The 21,733-nt window shown below is 39.3% G+C and overlaps 1 protein-coding gene across 4 annotated transcripts in view; it reads right to left on the bottom strand.

Moving 5' to 3' along the window:
* Nucleotides 1-21,733, bottom strand: part of TLE4 (TLE family member 4, transcriptional corepressor) — a 151,450-nt gene that overhangs the window by 93,410 nt on the left and 36,307 nt on the right. For 2 of the 4 annotated variants that reach the window (XM_059071164.2, XM_059071165.2), the window contains exon 6: nucleotides 9,256-9,330. The exons of the other annotated variants lie outside the window; for them this stretch is intronic. In XM_059071164.2, the coding sequence (XP_058927147.1) occupies nucleotides 9,256-9,330 (75 nt within the window). The remainder of the gene's footprint in view (nucleotides 1-9,255; nucleotides 9,331-21,733) is intronic. 4 annotated transcript variants of the gene reach the window in all.

The following is a 21,733-nucleotide window of genomic DNA, read 5'->3' as shown; positions in this document are numbered from 1 at the left end:
TGGTATTTTTTGTTCTCTTTCTGACTTACTTCACTCTGTTATGACAGTCTCTAGGTCCATCTACCTCATTATAAATAATTCAATTTCATTTTTTTATGGCTGAGTAATATTCCATTGTACTTGTGTGCCACATCTTCTTTATCCATTCCTCTGTCGATGGACACTTAGGTTGCTTCCATGTCCTGGCTACTGTAAACAGTGAGCTGAGATTTTAAAGAGGAGCATGAGGAAGACCATGTCAAGACATGGAGGATGGGGGTTCTAGAAGGTAGAAGAGCTGGTACACAATCCCTCAGTCAAGAAGATGCCTGGGATATCCAGGGACAGAAGAAAGGCCCAATGGCTAAAAGTCACATGAATCGAGTGAGGGGTATGTGGAATCAGAGAGGTGGGTGAAGGGTGAGCACACACAGAGACTTGTGGGCCATGGTAAGAAATTCAGACTTCATTCTAAGCAAAATGGGCAGCCATCAGAGACAGGCTTTAAGCTGGGGAGCAAACAGATCCAATTTGTATTTTAGAAGAAGATCATTCTGGCTGCTATGTACAGAATGAAGAACAGAAAGACAAATGCACAAACAGGAAACTATCAGGAGGAAGCTGCTGGAGGCTATAGCAGAAGGAGTACCCGGGACCAGGGGGAGGAGGCAGAAGCAGTCACCCTTAAGAGAACAGTCTAGAGGCAGAACAGACGCCATTTTTTAAATGACAGAAAGTTGTTCTACTGAGCTTGGATTCTTCCCCTTCATCCATCAGCCAGTCTCTTGGATACTGACAGTTAAGGACCTGAGTTCTGAGGGATACTGGAAAGAAGGCAACCAAGAAAAGAAAAACAAACAAAGAAACCAGCAAAATGGAATGGGGAATAGCAATGAAGGCTACAAAAATCAAGACAGCGTGTCATTGGCAAAAAAAAAAGACACACCCAGTTTAATAGAACAAAAAAAGGCCAGAAAATGGACCCCACACAATATAGTCAATAGATTTTCGACAATGATGCAAAGCAACTGAATGGAGAAAAGACAGTCTTCAACAAATGGTGCTGGACCAACTGAATCGAATGTCCATCTTGGGGTGGAGGGGGAGAAAAAGAAAAGAAATTCAACCCATATCCCCATATCTCACACCATAAACAAAAATTAACTCCAACCGGATCATGGGTCTAAACATAAAACTTTTAGAAGAAAAACTAAGAGAAAATATTTGTGGTTGTGGGTGAGGCAGAGATTACTGAGAACCAACAGGAGTCAAAAGTAGGACTCAAAAGAAAAAAAATTCATAAATTAGACTTCATCCATGTTCAAGACTTCTGCTCGTCAAGAGACATTATCAAAAAAATATTAAAGGATGACTACAGATTGGGAGAAAATATTTGCAAAATAAAGTACATATGTCCAGAATATTTTTTTTTTAATCTCAAAATACTTGATAAAAATAAAATAACTGACTCAAGAAAAACAGGCAAAGATTTGAGCAGATACTTACAGGAGAAGATATAGAGATGGCAAATAAGCACATAAAAAGACACTCAACATCACTCGCTATATTATGGAAATACACAAAAACACAAGTACCACTATACACGTATCAGAAATCGCTAAAAACTCCCCAAACCTACCATTCCAAGTGCTAGTGAGGATGTGGAACAAAGGTTCTCTCATACATAACAGTGAAGACTGAAAAACAGTATGGTCATTTTGGGAAACACTGTGTCAGTTACTTTAAACATACACTAACCATATAACTCAGCAATCCCACTTCTAGGGGAAAACTTACAAAATTTACAAAAACCTGCATGTTAATATTTACTCAGGCTTTATTCACAAACACCAAAACCTGGGGACAACCCAACTGTCCTTCAAGGGGTGAATGGCTAAATAAACTGGTATATCCATACTGGAATATTATTCAGCTATACAAAGGAACTAACTGCTGATACAGGCAACCACATAGACAAACCTCAAATGCACTATGCTAACTGAAGACGAAAACTCAAAAGGTTACATAGTGCATAATTCCATTTATATGACATTCTCAAAAAGGCTCACTTTGGGAGAAAAAACATCATGGGCAGCTGCCAGGGGCTGGGGTAGGGAAAAGGACAGACTACAAAGAACAAAGGAGTTTGGGGAGGCAGGGCAAGGCAGGAGAGAAAAATTCTGTACCTTGACAGTGGTGGCAGTCACATGACTATATTCGGTTGTCAAACTCACAGAACTATAAGCTAGAAAGAGTAAATTTTACTTTGTGTAAATTATACCTTGATAAATCGTTAAAAATATATAGAATATTAATAATATGTATTGCTCCCAATTCCAAATTTAAAAAAATACAAATTTATAAATGCACGCAGCGTCATTTTTACCACGTTTTCTATTACCTATTTCTCCTTATTCTGCTATCCTTGGACACTAAGGTTTTACTGAAATTAAAATGTGCTAATTAAGGTTGATTTATTTGTAGTAAAATGTAAAATCAGAAAGCTTGCAAACACCAAAACCTCAGTAAGATGATTTAAATGTAATCTGAGGATCATTTCAGAATATGTTTCAGAAAACATTAAAAAATATTTCAACGTGCCCCTTTAATGGGCTGCAACGAATGAATGAACGAATGAATGAGTAGATGTAATCATTAAATTATTCTTAGTATTCTATAAAAGGTTCTAACCTTTTCACAAAAGTCCTTAGGAGATAAGATCACAAATGCATTTTTAGGGAGACTGATATGCTAGGGAGCTTTGAGGAAAACACACACCAACAGTCCTTAAAACTTAGCCTAAGTTATCAATCCTTTAATTGCCTGTTTCGGGGGGAGCCTGCCTCCTCTCTCCCAGATTTGAGGGACACAAGGCAGGCTGGGTCCACGCGAGAAAAGGTCTGGCTAGATGGGAGTTGGTGATGTTGCTTGTAGAAACATTACTGGGAAGAAGTCAGTGAGAGAACTAGAAAAGGGGAAGCAAAATGGGAACAAATAAAAAAAAGACAAAAAAACACCACACTAACCAATAAAAAAGGGATAACAATGTGCAAACTTGCGAGCTGCCTTGAGTGAAACCTGCTTTTCTGTGTAACACTTCCCAACCAGTCCTCTGGACCCCTACACAGACTCCGCCTGCTGTGCACTGGTGTGAATGAAATGCAGATGCACAGCTCTGGGAAACTCCAGTTTCTTCTTAGTGGAAGCCCAAAGCCCACGTGCTTTAAGCTAAGTCAGATGCACCCACCCAGCCACATTCTGCAACTCCTGTAACACTGTGTGCTTAAATCTACCAGGAGCTATGGAAATACATTTATTAGGAGGAAGGAGGGAGAGAGGGCTCCCCCTTCAACAGGGGCAAAACAGTAGCACTTCAGGTTAGCAACAATTAAGAACAAACAAAACTGACTAGCTTCTAGAAATTTCTTCTAGAGAAGCTTTATAAGAGAAATTAACAGAGTGTACAAAGTAAGCACAGATTAGAAATCCTGTTCTTTATCTAGGTTTTTTTAGGGAGTTCTGAAGTAGAGACAGCGTTTAAAAATTACTTAAGTATATGAGAGTCTTTGATATGAGAGAAGGGAAATTACTGCCTCTTAGAGCCTCATCAAATTATAGCACAAAGATTAGATTATGACTACATCACTCAATAACACAGTCCCCTGATCCACAGTAAATGAACAAGTTAAAAAAAATAAAAAAACAACCAAAAGTGAGGGGCACACATACCAATATAAGATACAGGAATGTGTAGAACGACGTTAAAACTGCTTTCTTTGGCTTAGATGAGCAGGTAAGCAAAGCCCTACAACTGCAGAAAACCAGCCTCCGCCCTCCACCCCCAACCCTTATCCCACCAATCTATGTACAGCATGTAGTCAGTGGCCAGCATATTTTATAAAGCCTTTAAGCTCCAGGCACACTGTTGAGTAAAGACAGTAACAAAGCTGGAATAACAATCTCTGATATAACCAAGCTTGTTTTTAAGTTTATTCCATATAATATACATTTAGAAAATACCGATAGTAATCAGAACAACAAGAAAGAGAAGCTCACCTTTAAGTTCACTGAAAAGTAGTCATTTAAAAAACAATGTAAAAGCTGAGACGTTAAAGAAAATGTTTTATGCACAGAACTCACAACAAACTATGATTGTAGCACGTGAGTTCAATTGCCTACCTACACCAGAAAGCCCCCTTAAAGAGCTTGAGGTCTATGAGGTCAAATACTGAGGGTCTTATATTCTCCAGGAAAGCGGAGGGACGGGACTTGACTGCAGTTAATCGGGAAAAATGATTCCAAAACAGGAGTGGGGCCTGAAGAAATTGATCAGGGAAGGAGGGAAAAACTCAAAACAAGGTAGCTGATCACTACTTTAGGCAACTGAACTCCATCCTGCTGGGACCCCCCCCCCCCCCCCCGTGAAGGACTGTATGCAGAAAGCATCTCAAAATCGCCCACCAAAGGGTCAGGAGGGGAGCGTTCCACTGACTGCTTACCATATATGAGCCCAGGATTACCCCATGGTGAGGAGAAACTCCCTCACTCTTCTACGTTGCACACGCCTAAGTGAGGAGTGGATTCCCCACAAAAAGCACTGGGGAAATGAAAGAGCTTCCCAGTGAGGCTGAGGGGAGGTGTCAAGCCACAGAAAACATGTTGTAGTGGCAATGACTACAGAGAAAGGCAGATAAGGAGGGTATGAGGTGAGCCAAGGAAGGACAACACCGTTTCTGCACTGCAGGATATCTGGTGCCCAAAAGGGGTGAAGAGTTACAACTACTGCAAAAATTAAGAATACCTCTGGAAAGCCCTTTATTAGCAAACACAGAAGAGATAAAATATGGCTCTCAGATACTTCACACATTTTTGCTTTTGTCAAAAAAGTGAAGTTGTATTTTTAACTTTATTTCAAACTTTGTGCTATTAGAGGCTGTGATGTAATGGCGGGGAAAACACATATACACACACATGTTTTAATATATACACAAATTTGTATCTTTCAGCTTTTTTGCCTAATGGCTAATTAGTTTATAAAGACAACAAGGGAAATTATCACGGTGGTGGATCTAAATGCCTCTGAAACTTAAAATGGCTGTTTTTAAAATCTACAATGGAAAAAGAGGGACGTACCATTTTAAAACTGTCATACTCCAAGACCTTGTGCCAGAATGCCAATCTAAAATGCATATATGTGTGTACACACACACACATACACACACACACACACACACACAATTTAAGGGCCAATCATAGGACAAGGACAATAAAACAAAATGCTAAGAGGAAGGGAAAAAACCCCAAGGGTATTGTCTTTCTTTTTTTAAACTAACTCAAACACATAGAATGGTAAAGGCATAGTCATTTAAATCATTGCCTTAGTAATACAAGTAATATTTAAATAGATTTAATAGTGCTGCTCCAAACCAATGAATTATGGGTTTAAAACCTATTAAAATGTAATGTTTTTTTCCTGAGCTGAGAGGAGAGAGATTTAAATCCACTGAATTTTAATATTTCAGCTTGAGCTGCAGGAGGTAGAGAAAGTCCAAATGAACTATTCCATCAGCACCATTCAAGCATGAACATTTTAATCAGTTTTACTTCCTTGGAGTTCTCTAACACAGTTTACGCTGTCATTCTGAAAGCACTTAACACAGAGAGTGTGAAAAACCACCAAGGCTTGTTATTGCCTTTACAATTGATGGCAAATAATTTTGCAGACTTCCTATCATTAAAATGTCACTGCTAAAAATTGAGGTTCAGCATTTCTTGTGCTAAACTGCATTTTCCTACAACACCATGGCATACCTGTTCTTAAGGATTTTTTAAGGGGGTGTGCTCTTTAAAAAAATGCACACTTCTATCATTTCTTTTCTCAAAGAGGTTGAAAAAGAGGGGGAAGGAATCCAAAGGAACCCCATTTTCTAGTTTTACATGCAAACATTTTCTTTTCCAATGTTTGTACTAACAACTTTTTTCTTAATGGTAGTTTCTTTGGTGAAATTCCTTTGAGGTTCCAACGTAGCCTCCTTTATTAAACATAACCACATTCACACAGCATGTGCTGATTATATAGTGCAATGGATTTAAAAAGCATTTTAAGATAGTCAGATGACTCAATTTAGTAATACAGGAAATGAAAACATCATTTCTAATTAGATCATATTACTGATTTAAAACTACAATTTGTGTGTTGTTCCGACAGTGTGATCTTACAGAGATTCTAATTTAAAAACACAGTGGCTAGCAGGACACATGACAAGATCTAACTAGATGCATAACGTTCCCACAGCCCATCTGAGTGAACTCTGGGAAAGCTTCAAGGAAATGTGAAATACGAACAATTCAAAACAAAACACAAAATATTAACTATAGAAAACAACACAGGCATTTTCCTGGGGTTTTTTCCCTATAAATAAAAGATAAATGATATTTAACTTATTTCAGTCTATCAACAGTTTTAAACTGAACATGACCTGTGAAAGAAATCATTATAACTGTGTTTCATTCCATTAAACACAACTAGCTTACTGTCAAGAGAACAAGCCGCCTCTCCAGGTTTCGGGCTCACTTCAGCTTTTTGCATTTAAACTGCATAGATCACTGGTTTGGCTCATTTACCAATGAAGGTAGAATAATACTGCAGAGTTAAAAACGTGCTTCATCAGACTTCATTAAATTTCGGAACATCTGCACTTGTCTGGATGGTGCGCGTACACATAAAACAGACACATATGCAGTGAGAAATAAATGAAGGTCTGCAGGGGCTTAGGTGGGTCTTTGCCTCTCAGGAGGAAAACTTTCATTCCCTGGATGCAGAAAATCACTGACGACTACCTAAAAATCAAGCCACAAAAATCTAAAAATGACCTCTCATCACTTTTGGTAGCAGGTCAAAATACCACCACCTCACAACACAGCCATGCCTAACCAGACACAGAACAGCAGGTGCATTTAAAGTTCCACAATGTTACAACTGAAAACTACTGGACACAAGGCACTAAAAGCAGGGCTGAAACAGACAAAGACGGCGAACAGCAGCCACAGGAAATGCATCAAGCGAGTTGGGTGTAATGGGGCTCTTCCCTTCTCACTTGGTTTGTGGCTCCCTAAAACTGCTGGGTTTGTTTTTTCTATTTCTGCAATCTGTTTTGCAGAACACTCAGATGATGTGATTTTGATTCCATTTTCTGCTCAGATACAAATAATTTGGAATTGCCACCAGATCCACCAACTACAGCACACGCTGCTTTGATAGCATGCAGCTCTGAGTTAGTTCTTCAAATAAGTTTTTAGGTCACCAAATTAAATTAACTTTGTTTTAATAATTAAATCCATATATACACAATATGTCTGTCAGTTACTCGGCTACAGTCTAATAAATCATCTTCTCCCTGAGAAAAGGCCATCTGCCATCCCATTCAAAACAAAGTATGTAAATGAAATAGATATAAAACAGTATTAAAAATATACTTGATGTGATCAAAGAAAGGGAACTTGTTCTGCTTTTACACCTTCCCTCATATTTTTAAGCAACATCCAACACAAAACAATGTGTTTTTGATTTAGATTCACCTCACCACTGTACTTACAGTAACTAGTCAGACTCAAAAAAGAAACATAAAAGCATTCTGTTTTCCTAGAAAGGGCTGCCAACCAGACATAAGGTAGGATGGCTACGTGTATTTTAGCAGTTCATACAAAAATAAACACCAAGCCAGAAATGACCCAGGCAGCTCTTCTATAGGTCCTCAACCACGTATCCTCTCCTTCGACAGCAGACTGAATAGTGGGTGAGAAAAGGAGGTTCTATCCCTAGTGACCTTGGGAGATTTGGTAATCGAAGTATATCCCAAAAGGAACACAACATGTGCTTCAAGCAAACACAGCTGGTATATACATATACACTAACTTTAAAATTAAAGCTTTCTCAACGTTAAAAAAAGAAATTTTTATACTGCTGTTTTCTGGAATTTTTGGAAATAAAAACTATTGTGAAATGTATTCATCTCTCATCTCTCCACCACCCCCCAAACAAAAAAAATACAACGAGTCTCTACATGGCTTGTTCTGATTCAGCCTCTTCTTTCCAAGGGGCACTTCTGAGGAAATAAAGGTTACTCTTTTCCATTTATTATATCTTCTAATTTACTACTGGTATTTTCTTGTGGTCAGAGGGACACAAAATAGAGCTCAAAATAGCCCATTAAAAACAAGCTGCAATCAGACTATTGCTCCACCACCATCGGCAGCCATCCCAGAGTTCTGATTTTCTTGTTAAAAGACAGAGGCATAATTGAAGCAATATCTTCACTTCAGATTGATTATCAGGCGACCCTTATCCGCATCTTCACTCAGCAATTTGAATTTTAATGAAAGTAAATGGAATAATTAGCATTTCAAAGTGTGTTTGATACACTGAGGGAGAAAAAAGGGAGAAGACTTTTGTGTATAATCTATACACAAAAGAAAGTATTTGGGAGGGGGCAGAAAGAGGAAAGTACAGTTGTAGTGTCTTCATTAGAATAACCTAAGGAACTACTCCTAAGAGCTGTATAAACAGAGATGTGAACATTGTGCTTTTCTCAGCTAAGATTTTTTGCCTTTATTATTTCTAAGTTTTAGCACCTTATTTTATTACTGGTTACTTTAATCGGGAAGAACAAAAATATAAGTGGGAGTTGGAGTGATTGCTCAAACCTATGAATTCCAGCAGGATTTCTATGCAACTTTAATGGTACTAGGGAGGATTTTCCAACTGGGACTCTGATTTTGCAAAAAGGTGTAGTTCACCTATTATTTCTACTACCAATGGACACTAGTCCTTAAAGACCCACTCATCACAGGGGAGGAAGAGTAGCAGGGAGATGCGAAAATGTACATTTTACTTCACTAAAAATGGTATTAAGATACTCTATATTTGAGGAAAGATAAAAGAAATCAGGTCATTTTAACATCAGGGCAATGTGTGTCCTTTTACTGGCAATAGGCTAGCAACAGAGGCTGATTGCAAAGGAAAGAAATATTATGAAAAAGAACTACCCAGTCTCCTTAGGGGGAAACTTTTCAGGAACACTGTCAACTTGAATTGGTGAGAATATGTCCACAGTTTCTGACAAACTTCACGTGAGATTGAAGGCAAAGTGCTTCATTTCACTTTGTGGTCCTCTATTGCCTTTTGCCCTTTTGGTTGAACAAAATTTAAAAGGAGAGCGAGAGAGAGCTGATAACAAACACTAAGATGATCAGAGCTAAAATGGAAAGGCCACGTACCCCAATGATGGCGTTCAGTTCTGCCATGGTCACCTGCTTGGCCCGTTCCACAGCCTGCACCACTTGTTGCTGGTGCTATAAATGAAGATCAGAAACAGAATACAATTATTTGTTTTCTAGTCAGTCAAGAACAGCTTTTCCTAACAGGTCCTCTAACTTTAATTACATGCAAAACAGGATTCAGGGGTCTCCATATTTCAAACAAATGCTCTTGGGTGGTGGATGGCTAAATGTCTAGGGTACCTCTGTGTCTACAGTGCTGAGAAGTAACTGGACATCCAACTGCAGGGATCATCCCTGCGCCCCCATGAAAGATGCTCCCTTACAACTGATAGAAGCAACTTAACTTTGACTTCCAAGTCAGTGGTGCACTCTGACCCAACATCTTCCACAAATACTAACGAAACAACACAACCCATCTCACCTGCTTTCTTTGTCTTTTTCTCTGCCACTTCCATAAGACATGTTTTGAAAATATTTCCTGCAAGTACTTATTAAGTTTCCACCTGGTATTTGTTAGAGAAGACACTAGAAGGACATATAGAATTCAACATTTACGTTTCTTCTGTAAATGTGAAAAAAGCGCTCATATTTTCATTCCTGTCATGAAGGGTTGTATATTTAACAGATATTAAAAATGTACAACTCTTGCCAGCAGTAAAGTTTAAGGACTTCAGGTATTTTTTTTTAATGCAATAGGAAAACTAAAACCTCCAAGTTTAAGTGAGTTTTCTTTTGAAAAGTTAGGACGGACAGCATAGGAAAATACCTCTGACCACGATGAAGTTCTAAAGAGAACAAGCAAGATCTGATTTTAATAATTTTAGTAATATTAGAAAAATTAAATAGCACAGAAGTCTCTGCATGAAGGCACTCACATCTAGACACACATAAGTGCTTATACAGTACCCCCAAAATGTAAATATTATTCCCAACTAAACATACTTGAACACTCTAGTACACACACACTCAAATTCAGTCTAAAATAGGTCTCTTCTGTACTTTTTTCAACTTGGTTTAGTGAATGAAGAGCCAAAGAGACTGTGCTGTGAAACAGGTACTCCTCTCTGTGGCTGCAAAGAGTCTTGTTTTGGCTGATTCCAGCTGAGAAATGTACTAACATTCTCTACAGATTTGAAGTGAGTACGAAGCTTAACTATCATACTGCTTAATACACAGAAAGAGCTAAGCCATCAGTTATATGTGAAATTCCCCTTGACATACCTGGTACTACACATTGAAAAGCCCCCAAATATACAATTACTGGGATTAACTAGGGTGGCCACTATTTCCACTTCCCAGCTCTGTAGGGGTAGTGAGGGGAGGTGATATGGGAAAGGAAACTGCTTTAAATTAGTTTATCTACATGTGGTGTTTTCACCCTTGATTTCCTAATAAAAAATGTGTATTTTATGCCTATTAATAATGCAAGGAAAACTTTCAAATAACAGATCACTGCATTTTATACTTTTAATGGACTCTGATCATTAAACTCTATACCTTGATTTTATTAAGAGTCTTTCAAAACAAGGGCTTCAGAAGCAATCCCCAAAATCTTTATAATAGATATCTCCAACCATCCTTACTCTTTAATAAAATATTTACCAAAGTGAAATAATTCATTTTCCTCTTTCTCTGAAAGTAAAAATCCTAAAGATTCATGAAAACACTAGAAGGAACAGAGAGATACAGTCGATAAAACGGGCAGTAATAGCTGTTCTCTCTTTAAGCCAACCTGACCATGTATGTTTACTGAACATCTACCATGTGCCAAGCACAGAGCTCGTATTTAGATTTAGGACAAATCTAGTTGTCAGGGTAGTGAAAACTAGCAGTACCTGGAAAGCAGAAAAAACAAACAAACAAAAAACATGTAGGACGACTCTGGGAATTATCTAATACTCCAAGTGAGTTTATGGACAAAATTCTTTTTGGAATTTTCTACCTTTTACTTTCCAACACTCAACAATGGCTGCTCAAAACTTCCATGAAACTGAAAGCCAAAGGAACACATGTACAGTTATTCAACATGCATACCTCTCATTCCATTCACGTATCCATTCGTTCAACTAAAGTTTTTAAAAGCTCTTACTCTCCGCCATTTCTGTATATTACTTAAATACCTCTCCATATTACTGAAATATCATCTACTTTACATTAAGTATTCAAAGAACAGTTCCATGAGACAGAAGTGCAGAAAATACATCTAGTTAGGGCCTTTCTACCACGAAGATCGCTCAATTCTTGCTTCATAAACTGGATTCCAACTGCCAAGATGAGCAAAGATGCCTTAGGCAGTGGGGATATCTTTCTGACTTGGCATTAATATCAGGTACATTTACTGAGAAAACCAGAAACACACCAGTGAACCGTTAACACTGACATCCTATGCTTTTATAGAAACTCTTGCTAAAAAGCTAAAATGACAATGGAAGTCATGATTCAGCTCCTTCCTTTTCTCTCATGGCAATGGCCATGGGCTAATACCATATCTGAACTTTACCTGCAGTTCAGGATTTTACTTCCCTATTTCTGCTTACAACCGTGAATCATGTGGTGCTTAAGGACTTTTTGAACAGAAGCTCCCTAAGGCAAAGAGTGCCTCCTCCCACCTTGTGCTCTGAAAGCACCAGAAACACTCGGACATTGCTCACTCAGCCACAAGTAACACTGTACCACACACTGAAGTAGCATGAAGAAGGGCAAATGGTCACAAAAGAACAAAATGAACACTAGGAGAAGAAGCCCTCAAGTACTCTCGCAATAGGACCCAAAGAGGCATTGTTTGTCCATTTTCAAATTTCAACATGTAAACTCTCTGACTCAGAAAATACGGCAAGTTTTTCACATCTTCTTAGAACCGTGAAGGCGTTCCCATTATGCCTGCCATCTCTTCCCCTTCCTTCCCCTTCCCCATCTGCTCCTCTCCTCCCACTCCACCCACATCTCATTTCCCCTCCCACTTCCTGCTGGTCTCCTCTGCGGCCTCACCACAAGTGGTGACAGCTACTCTCGACCCAGTAAATCTGCAGCAGGAAGAGTCCTGTGGCCTCTCTCATTGCTCAAGCTGCTCGCTCAGAGATGAGTTCCCAGCCTGAACTTTCTACCAGCACCACCAAATAAAGTGCCACTAGGAATACATTAATAAGCCAAGGGTCTCTGAGAGAGGGGTCTCTAACTGGGATTTGGAGGAGATTAAAAAATAAATAAATAAAACCTCAAATATGTGTTCTTTAAAATATTGTGACCTGTCATTTTTAAAAATTCAAACAAACAAAAACCTAGATTCTGATTATGGTTTCACGACTCTGTTCATTTACTAAAAATTACTGAATTGTACACCTAAAAAATGAGTGAATTTTATGATGCGTAAATTACATCTCAATAAAAGACTGTGATTTAAGGAATACAAGCATGGTTGTAAAAAAAAAAAAAAAAGACCAGTAAAATGAAATTCTATACGTTAAATCACTTGCCTACTTACTTTCATCATCATCAAATTACTTTTTGCACTTGTTCAAAGTATTAAAATTTTTTTTTCCACACGAAAGAGACTAAAACAATATAAGCTTGTAAGTCCAACAAAGCCTGCTGAGAAACTGGCATTAACAAACTACTAGAATATATATATACCTTAGATGTTGAACGTATGTTTCTCAGAAGAGACTACAAGGACAGTATCTGCCATGCCAATACTTTGAGGCAGGGCAATAGATCTGGTACCTGTAATAAAAACTTTAATTTAAAAAACTATTATCACAACTTACAATTTTTTTTAATATCCCTCTTATTGACAGGGGTAGTATAGGAGTAGTAAGGACAGGTACGTAAAATGAACTACAATTCTTATCCTGACATGTGGAAATGCGAAAGTGAGCAGGAGATAATGGCCCCCCCCACACACACACAATTCACAGAGAGCATCTTACGATACAAGAACGTAGGATTTAAAGTACTAGGGAAGATTATTGGCAGGAATGGTCAGCACATTTCCTGGGGCATCAAGGACAGCCTTTGTTTTCTTATTCATTCATTCATTCAATTATTTATTAAGCACCTACTGTGTGCCAAGCACTGTGGAAGGAACTGGGATTAATGAACAAGACAGTGAATTAATAATATTCGAGAGGCTTTGTAATTACAGTTGCAGGATAGTTTCCATGAAGACAATGACAGGATGCTACGAAATCACTCATCAGAGAAATATCTAATCAAATCTTAGGGTTGGAGGAAGATTCCGTAAGGAAGTGGACCGGACAACTGAGACCAGAAGAATGTGCAAGAGTTCTGCAAGTAAAAAGCAGGGAGAAAAGAACCGGAGGCAAAGAGAACAGCCTGGATAAGGTTCCTGAAGGATAAAGAAGCTTGTCTGTCGAGGAAGAGAAAGAATGCCTGGCTGGAGGAGGAGGGAAGACTGCTCCCTAACTACTTCCCACACAACTCTGTCTCTAAATTCTCCTCCACAAGTAGTGCACCCTCCGGTATTTGAAAATGGCATAATGCATGTTTTCAACTTTCTCTATTCCAGGTTAAATATCCCCAGGTCACTGGCTTTAAGAGACTCACTCATCCTTCTGGCTCTTGATCCTGAGCAGATCAAATCCAAGTAAAAGTGTCACTCCACATCCATTAAGTCAGAGCCTTTTCCAGCAAGTCTACCAAGTTTATTAACACAAATGAGTTATAAATTTAACCAAAACTCTTTTAGTCAGTCTTTCCAAAATGGTATCCCAAGAAATGTTATTTAGGCCCACAAGAAATTAGGTTATTACTTATACAAAATACAATTTTAAAATTCACAAGGTGTAATTTGGCTAATAACTGGCAAACCGCTCGTCTTCTCAGAGCTTCGAATCTCAAAAGAGGGTGAATATGTATGCAGGCCTTTCCAAACAATTTTGGCTATGGAGCTTGGGATTAAGGCTCTCAGGAGACACCCTGGGAAATGTTGCCCAAGTCTTTCTCGTGCTGACCATTTGGCCTTGTCTTCTTCATTCTCATTCATATGCAGGCAAGGCATTCTTCACTGATATGTCCAATAAGCTCTACAAGTCCAGAGCTTTCCAACAGAACTTTCTGCAATGCTGGAAATGTTCTAGATCTGTGCTCTAGCCACATATGGGTGGATACTGAACACCTAAAGTGTGGCTAGTGCAACTGAGAAACTGGATTTTTAACCACATTTAACTTTAATTTTAATTTAAATCTAGATAGCTACTTATGGTTATGGCTACTGTACTGGACAATGTAGCTCTAACTTAAGGTACCTTAAAGCTTAAGTCTGGTAATAATAATCCAACCGCTACCTAACTGAAAGTCAAAGAAATGAGTCAGTTTCTCAAATACACATTAATTTTTTTAGACACATACAGATAAGAGTTGGCATTGCTGCCTTTGGAAGGAGGCCCGCATTTAAACCTGCAGAAAAAAGTTCTCCTTCCTGAGAACCATCTTTCATTTCCTGAAGGGAAGCAGGCCATAAGGATCTCACCAAATATCCAACTGTCAACCAAACACACGGCCATGCAGAACAAGTCAATCTGTCAACCATGGAACTTGGGACAGGATTACGTTCTCTGATGCCTCACTCAGTATTGTGAGAAAAAACATATTTTAAATGGAAGGCCACCCAGTGTAAAAATTAGAAAACTGGTCCAAATCCTCTAAAGCCCCAATCCAGGTGTATTAGTCACTTTAGGACATTCCTTAGTTATACAACACTGTCAGAACACATTACCAACACTGATAAAATGGCTCTGGCTGGGAAGCAGACGTGTCCTGTAAAGGCTGCTGGCACTTAATGAATGATCTCAGGTCTTACGGGTGTCACTGCGTACATATCAGGGGATCTCTGGTGATTTCAGCCAAGCTCTCCTACATCAAACCATGTTATCACAAGCCACTGACTCCTTACAAAGTTAACAAGCAGTAAGACAAGTTAACCTGGTGTCATTATGAGGCGAGAACACTACCACCGGTGCATGTAACCACTGTTATTTTGTTCATTTCCTCCCTACGGCACAATATGAAAATGAATGATCACACTTTTCAACTTCTATTTCATGATTATTCTACACATGCAAAATGTGGTTCAGAATAATTCAGTACCATATTAAGCCAGGTGCCAAATAAACAGCACTTGACATACAACCGTATCTCATAACACAGCGAAAGGGTTTGTTTTCCGTCAAATTAAAAGGACCAAATTTATGGAAAGTCCAAAATAGAAATTCATTGATTTGACTGGCTATCTTAGCCTATCGGAACTTAAATGCATATTATCACTACTATGTAATTGTGTATTATTTTCTACTATTTAAATGCAATGTAGAACACTCAAATTAATCTACAGAATTCTGGAGAAAACAAAACTACTACTCATTAGAAAAGCTAACAAGGCAATAAAAACACAGTTTTGTTTTGTTTTTTTTGCTGTACGCGGACCTCTCACTGTTGTGGCCTCTCCCGTTGCAGAGCACAGGCTCCAGATGCGCAGGCTCAGCGGCCATGGCCCACGGGCCCAGCCGCTGCGTGGCATGTGGGATCTTCCCGGACCGGGGCACGAACCCGCGTCCCCTGAATCGGCAGAAGGACTCTCAACCATTGCGCCACCAGGGAAGTCCCAAAACATAGTTTTGAGTTAGTTAAAATTAAAAATTAAATTTGCACCAGAAAGAATTTAAGTTGGAATGTTCCCTTTTCTCTACGTAAATATAAGAATAAAAGTAGAAAGAAGGCTTAACATTTTCACTCCTAAAAATTCTAATGATCAGAGAACTTTGGTTAAACGTGCTCAAAAGAATGATTTGAAGTTTTTTTTTCATTTGTTAATATTCACAGATGCAAGGCAAAAAAAGCTGCTCACTCCAATCTGGGCTCCTCCACAGCCTCCAAGCAGCCTGCTTCTGCTTACAGAACTCAAGGAACAAGAAAATTTAGCTATGGAATTGCAGAGGACTAGGGGAGGAGGGCAATCAATATCCATCACCTCCTTGGCACTGAATGACTAGAAACTAGTTGTAACGACCTGTTGAAAACAAGGTTAAAGATGGATAATGCCATTTCTCCAAATCTGACAATGACCATGGGTTTAATAAATGGGAATTAGGAAGCCACTGGTCATAAGGAGCCACTTTCTGTTCTCTCACCCCATCCAGTAAGGTACATACATTTCAGGTTACTTCAGGTTGTGGCTGGAAATGGTTTGTGGCCCAAGACATTAAAAATGGATCAAATTTGATGCTGCAAACCAATCAACCTGAACTACTTTTTCTGAGATGTCTTAAAATTCCACAAAACCAAGAGTGACTTATCCAATATATCTTTCATGATCTGGAGGGGAGGCAGACTGTCAAAAGTTTTCAGCCCATTTTCTCCAGTTTGAGGACAAGACACACGCACAAAAGAGTATGTCTGAGATAGATGAGGGGAAAAGAACTATAATTTAAGGACTCATAAATGTCCCACTTATAAGAAGCAGCTTCCTTAACAATAACTTTTTCAGCTTCAAGCAGCATGTTCCTTCCAGCAAGTCTACTACAAAATATGGCAGTCCTATGAGTGATCTCCTATATCCCATCCTTCAACTGAGAGGGGTCTTCAAAAATCTTTGTGCTTTTAAAAACATGGGCATAAACATAAGCTGTGTATCCAGACCTAGATGGCCCACAGGGCCTATCACTGTTCATGGGGGTTCCTTTTCGTCCCCTGTGCATGTATGAATGATAAAGAATGCCTGGGCTTCCCTGGTGGTGCAGTGGTTGAGAGTCCGCCTGCCAATGCAGGGGACACGGGTTCGTGCCCCAGTCCAGGAAGATCCCACATGCTGTGGAGCGGCTGGGCCTGTAAGCCATGGCTGCTGAGCCTGTGCGTCCGGAGCCTGTGCTCCACAACGGGAGAAGCCACAACAGTGAGAGGCCCACGTACTGGAGAAAAAAAAGAATGCCTGACGGGTGACTCTTTTTCCCTACAATTCAGACCTTGGAGGAGACTTCTATAACAAGAACTTTGCAATATTTTATATTTTATGTGATAGATTAAAATACAAGTTGTGTTGATTATATAGTCAGAGCTAGAGTTTGTCACATAAAGATACACCACTGGTTCAGTGTGATTTCTCTTCAAATCAACACTGGTAATAATAATAATGCTCACTATTTTTATTTTTATTTTATTTTTTTAAACATCTTTATTGGAGTATAACTGTTTTACAATAGTGTGTTAGTTTTTCCTTTACAACAAAGTGAATCAGTTATAGATATACGTATGTTCCCATATCTCTTCCCTCTTGCATCACCCTCTCTCCCACCCTCCCTATCTCACCCCTCTAGGTGGTCACAAAGCACAGAGGTGATCTCCCTGTGCTATGCGGCAGCTTCCCACTAGCTATCTAATTTACATTTGGTAGTGTATATATGTCCATGCCACTCTCTCACTTCGTCACCGCTTACCCTTCCCCCTCCCCATATCCTCAAGTCCATGCTCTAGTAGGTCTGTGTTTTATTCCCATCCTACCACTAATCTCTTCATGACATTTTTTTTCCTTAGAGTTCATATATATGTGTTAGCATATGGTATTTGTTTTTCTCCTTCTGACTTACTTCACTCTGTATGACAGACTCCAGGTATATCCACCTCATTACAAATAACTCAGTTTCATTTCTTTTTATGGCTGAGTAATATTCCATTGTATATATGTGCCACATCTTCTTTATCCATTCATCTGTTGATGGACACTTAGGTTACTTCCATGTCCTGGCTATTGTAAATAGAGCTGCAATGAACATTTTGGTACATGACTCTTTTTGAATTATGGTTTTCTCAGGGTATATGCCCAATAGTGGGATTGCTGGGTCATATGGTAGTTCTATTTTTAGTTTTTTAAGGAACCTCCATACTGTTCTCCATAGTGGCTGTATCAATTTACATTCCCACCAACAGTGCAAGAGGGTTCCCTTTTCTCCACACCCTCTCTCCAGCATTTATTGTTTCTAGAGTTTTTGATGATGGCCAATCTGACTGGTGTGAGATGATATCTCATTGTAGTTTTGATTTGCATTTCTCTAATGATTAATGATGTTGAGCATTCTTTCATGTGTTTGTTAGCAATCTGTATATCTTCTTTGGAGAAATGTCTATTTAGGTCTTCTGCCCATTTTTGGATTGGGTTGTTTGCTTTTTGTTATTGAGCTGCATGAGTTGCTTATAAATTTTGGAGATGAATCCTTTGTCAGTTGCTTCATTTGCAAATATTTTCTCCCATTCTGAGGGTTGTCTTTTGGTCTTGTTTACGGTATCCTTTGCTGTGCAAAAGCTTTTAAGTTTCATTAGGTCCCATTTGTTTATTTTTGTTTTTATTTCCATTTCTCTAGGAGATGGGTCAAAAAGGATCTTGCTGTGATTTATGTCAGAGTGTTCTGCCTATGTTTTCCTCTAAGAGTTTGAAAGTGTCTGGCCTTACATTTAGGTCTTTAATCCATTTTGAGTTTATTTTTGTGTGTGGTGTTAGGGAGTGTTCTAACTTCATACTTTTACATGTAGCTGTCCAGTTTTCCCAGCACCACTTATTGAAGAGGCTGTCTTTTCTCCACTGTATATTCTTGCTTCCTTTATCAAAGATAAGGTGACCATATGTGTGTGGGTTTATCTTTGGGCTTTCTATCCTGTTCCATTGATCTATATTTCTGTTTTTGTGCCAGTACCATACTGTCTTGATTACTGTAGCTTTGTAGTAGAGTCTGAAGTCAGGGAGCCTGATTCCTCCAGCTCCATTTTTCGTTCTCAAGATTGCTTTGGCTATTCGGGGTCTTTTGTGTTTCCATACAAATTGTGAAATTTTTTGTTCTAGTTCTGTAAAAAAATCACTATTTTTATTTTGTGCACAGCAATGTATCTAGGAGCAATTGCTGGCTGTCCCTTGATATCCCTTCTCTTACATTAATTTAAGTTTTAGGTGGGCATACTCAGCTAGACTACATTTCCAAGTCTCCCCTGCAGCTAGCTATGGGCAAGTAACTAGGCACTGGCCACCGCAAAGTAAGCAAACAATGTGAGCATCATCCACACCATGACCTTAAAAGAAAACGCACAAGTTCTCTCGTCCTTCCTGCTGGCTGGGGCAGGACATGGTGATGCTGGGGACGATGAACGTCAATATAAGGAACTTGAGTTTACAACATCGTGGAGTCACCAAATTAGATACAGCTGCTTCTATGCAAACTGTTATGTGAGAGAAAAACAAACTTTTACTTTGCCTAAACCACTGTTCCTTTAATCTCTGTTAAAGCAGCCTAAGACCCAGCTAGGTCTTTCACATTATCACTAGTCCTCATATAACAACCCTATAGTGCAGGTATCCCCCATTTTTCAGATGAGGAAACTGCAGCCCAGAAAAATATTGTGTTCAACATGATAAAAGAAGCAAGTGGCTAAGCCAGGATTTGGTCCCAAGTCTGCCTGACCTCAGGCTCTTAACACACTGCCTCACACATAACATAACTCTTCCAATAAACTCTGCTCCTTGTTAGGGGAGCAACAAGTTTCTGAAAAATACAAATGGTGCTCTGAGGAAAGAAAACTTTAAATTATCACGTAATACGTCACCATCATGTAATACATTACTGACCTACAGCTTATTAGGGGTTTGAAGTTCTCAAACATCTTAAGAAAACCTTGTTAGTCACCACAAACCATACCCTGCCCATCTCAAAAATAAACTATTTTATAACCCAAGGGAAAAAGAGTACAAAAAGCACAACTGTCCTCAAAAAGCACAACTGCCCTCTAAGTAAGACCCTCAGCTAGTGCCCAACATTTAGTTAATGCTTAATCTATAACAGGATAAGACAATCCTTACAGGCTTTCCAAAAAAATAAAATATTCCCGCCCTTCTGAAACATCATCTGTGTGGAGCTAACCACCCACTGTTGCAAGCAGCCCCTGGAGCTGCGAGCCTAGCTTATTTCACAGGAAGACCGCCAACCAGCCCGCCCATTCACAAATATTACCTTCAACTCTTCCCAGATTTTTACCAAGTGCCTCCCTCCTCTCCAAATGTCTTGGGACCCAAAATAAGCTGGAATAAAACTCATTTCCCAGAAAAGGTTAAAAACAACAACAACAAAAACTGGCATTTACTATCCGAAGTGTTTTACATTTTAATACATACAGAACACATTGTAAAAATGGGGTTACTCTCACCATCTACAGGAATATTACAACTCAGAGATCAACTTTCCAAATATAAAGCCAGTAAGATGCAGAGCTGGTCTGATTCCAAGTTAGCAGGAACACTGTGCCTTGCTGCCAGGGTGTTAGTTAACAAGTGGTGCATAGTTTTCAATCTACATTAGAATTGCCCTAAAGGTATGTTCCTGGAAAGGGGGGGCTGGGGGGCACTGGAGATAGTACTTACTGGCATCCTTCAATTCTGCTGAGTGCTCAGTAAAGCACTACACGCTATATCCTGAAATCACTGATAGAGAGCCCATCCACAGAAACTACTTGTAAAAACAAAACTAACTCCAACTAAGCCACCAGGTATTCTGAAAACAGCCAGTCCCCCAACTAGACTTAGAAATTTGTTTTTTTAGATCACAATGTGTGTGGAACACAGAGCCCATCCCAAATCACTGTGTCTTCTGAGGCGAACTCTACAGCGTGAACACCTTGAAGAGTTGTCATGTTTTGGATCTTTGCTTGCTGGTTGGGGAGAGATGGGCGTTTGCTAAATTGGAAAATTAATTTTGGGAGCTAGAAGAGAATCACTGTTGAGGCAACCTAATATGCCTCATGGAGATTTTTAGCTAGTTCACAGCCCTGGGTTGTTTTAATTGATACTTTTTTCCCCTATAAGCACATCAGAGAGGAAGATAAACAATACACACTCTTCCAAAGGGCAATGACTAGAAAGAGGAGGGAGGGCTGGCTCCAGGTCCTCTCAGGAGGGAACTCTGGGCTTCTCAGCTGCTGCTGCAGCTACTACTACTGCCAGTCAACTTCAGGAGCCGCTCATTACTACGTGCTAAGCTGCACCAGACAATCCCAGGGAATCCTCACAGCAATCATACATGTTCCATGCTATTATTAACTTCATCCTACAGATGAGGAAACTGAGGCTTAAAGAGGCAAATCACTTGCTAAAGGTCACCTAGCTTAACTAGGTTATAGTAAGCCACGCAATTTGTAACAGGGAAGCCAGGACTCAACCCAGATGTGACTGTCATCATCCCTGGCCATCTCTTGCTTAGGGAACTGCCAACAGGAAGTTGGTTATAGTTCCTCCTCAGCAAATGAGACCTGAAGTGAGACAGAGAAGAACTTCCCATTTACTGCTTTGAGATTTGCCTTTTACAGAAGAAATCTGAAGGCAGCAGAATTCCAAAAAGTCTCACGCATCCCTAGAAGCCAAAAAGTGGGAGCAAAGAACAGCTTCCGACAGGTGAGGACTCACTCACTAGGTTTCTCTAAATCCTGATTT

Source organism: Kogia breviceps, chromosome 8, assembly GCF_026419965.1.
Source record: "Kogia breviceps isolate mKogBre1 chromosome 8, mKogBre1 haplotype 1, whole genome shotgun sequence".
Lineage (NCBI taxonomy): Eukaryota > Metazoa > Chordata > Mammalia > Artiodactyla > Physeteridae > Kogia > Kogia breviceps.
Note: the sequence above shows the minus strand (reverse complement) of the source record. Positions and strands in the feature narration are given on the sequence as shown.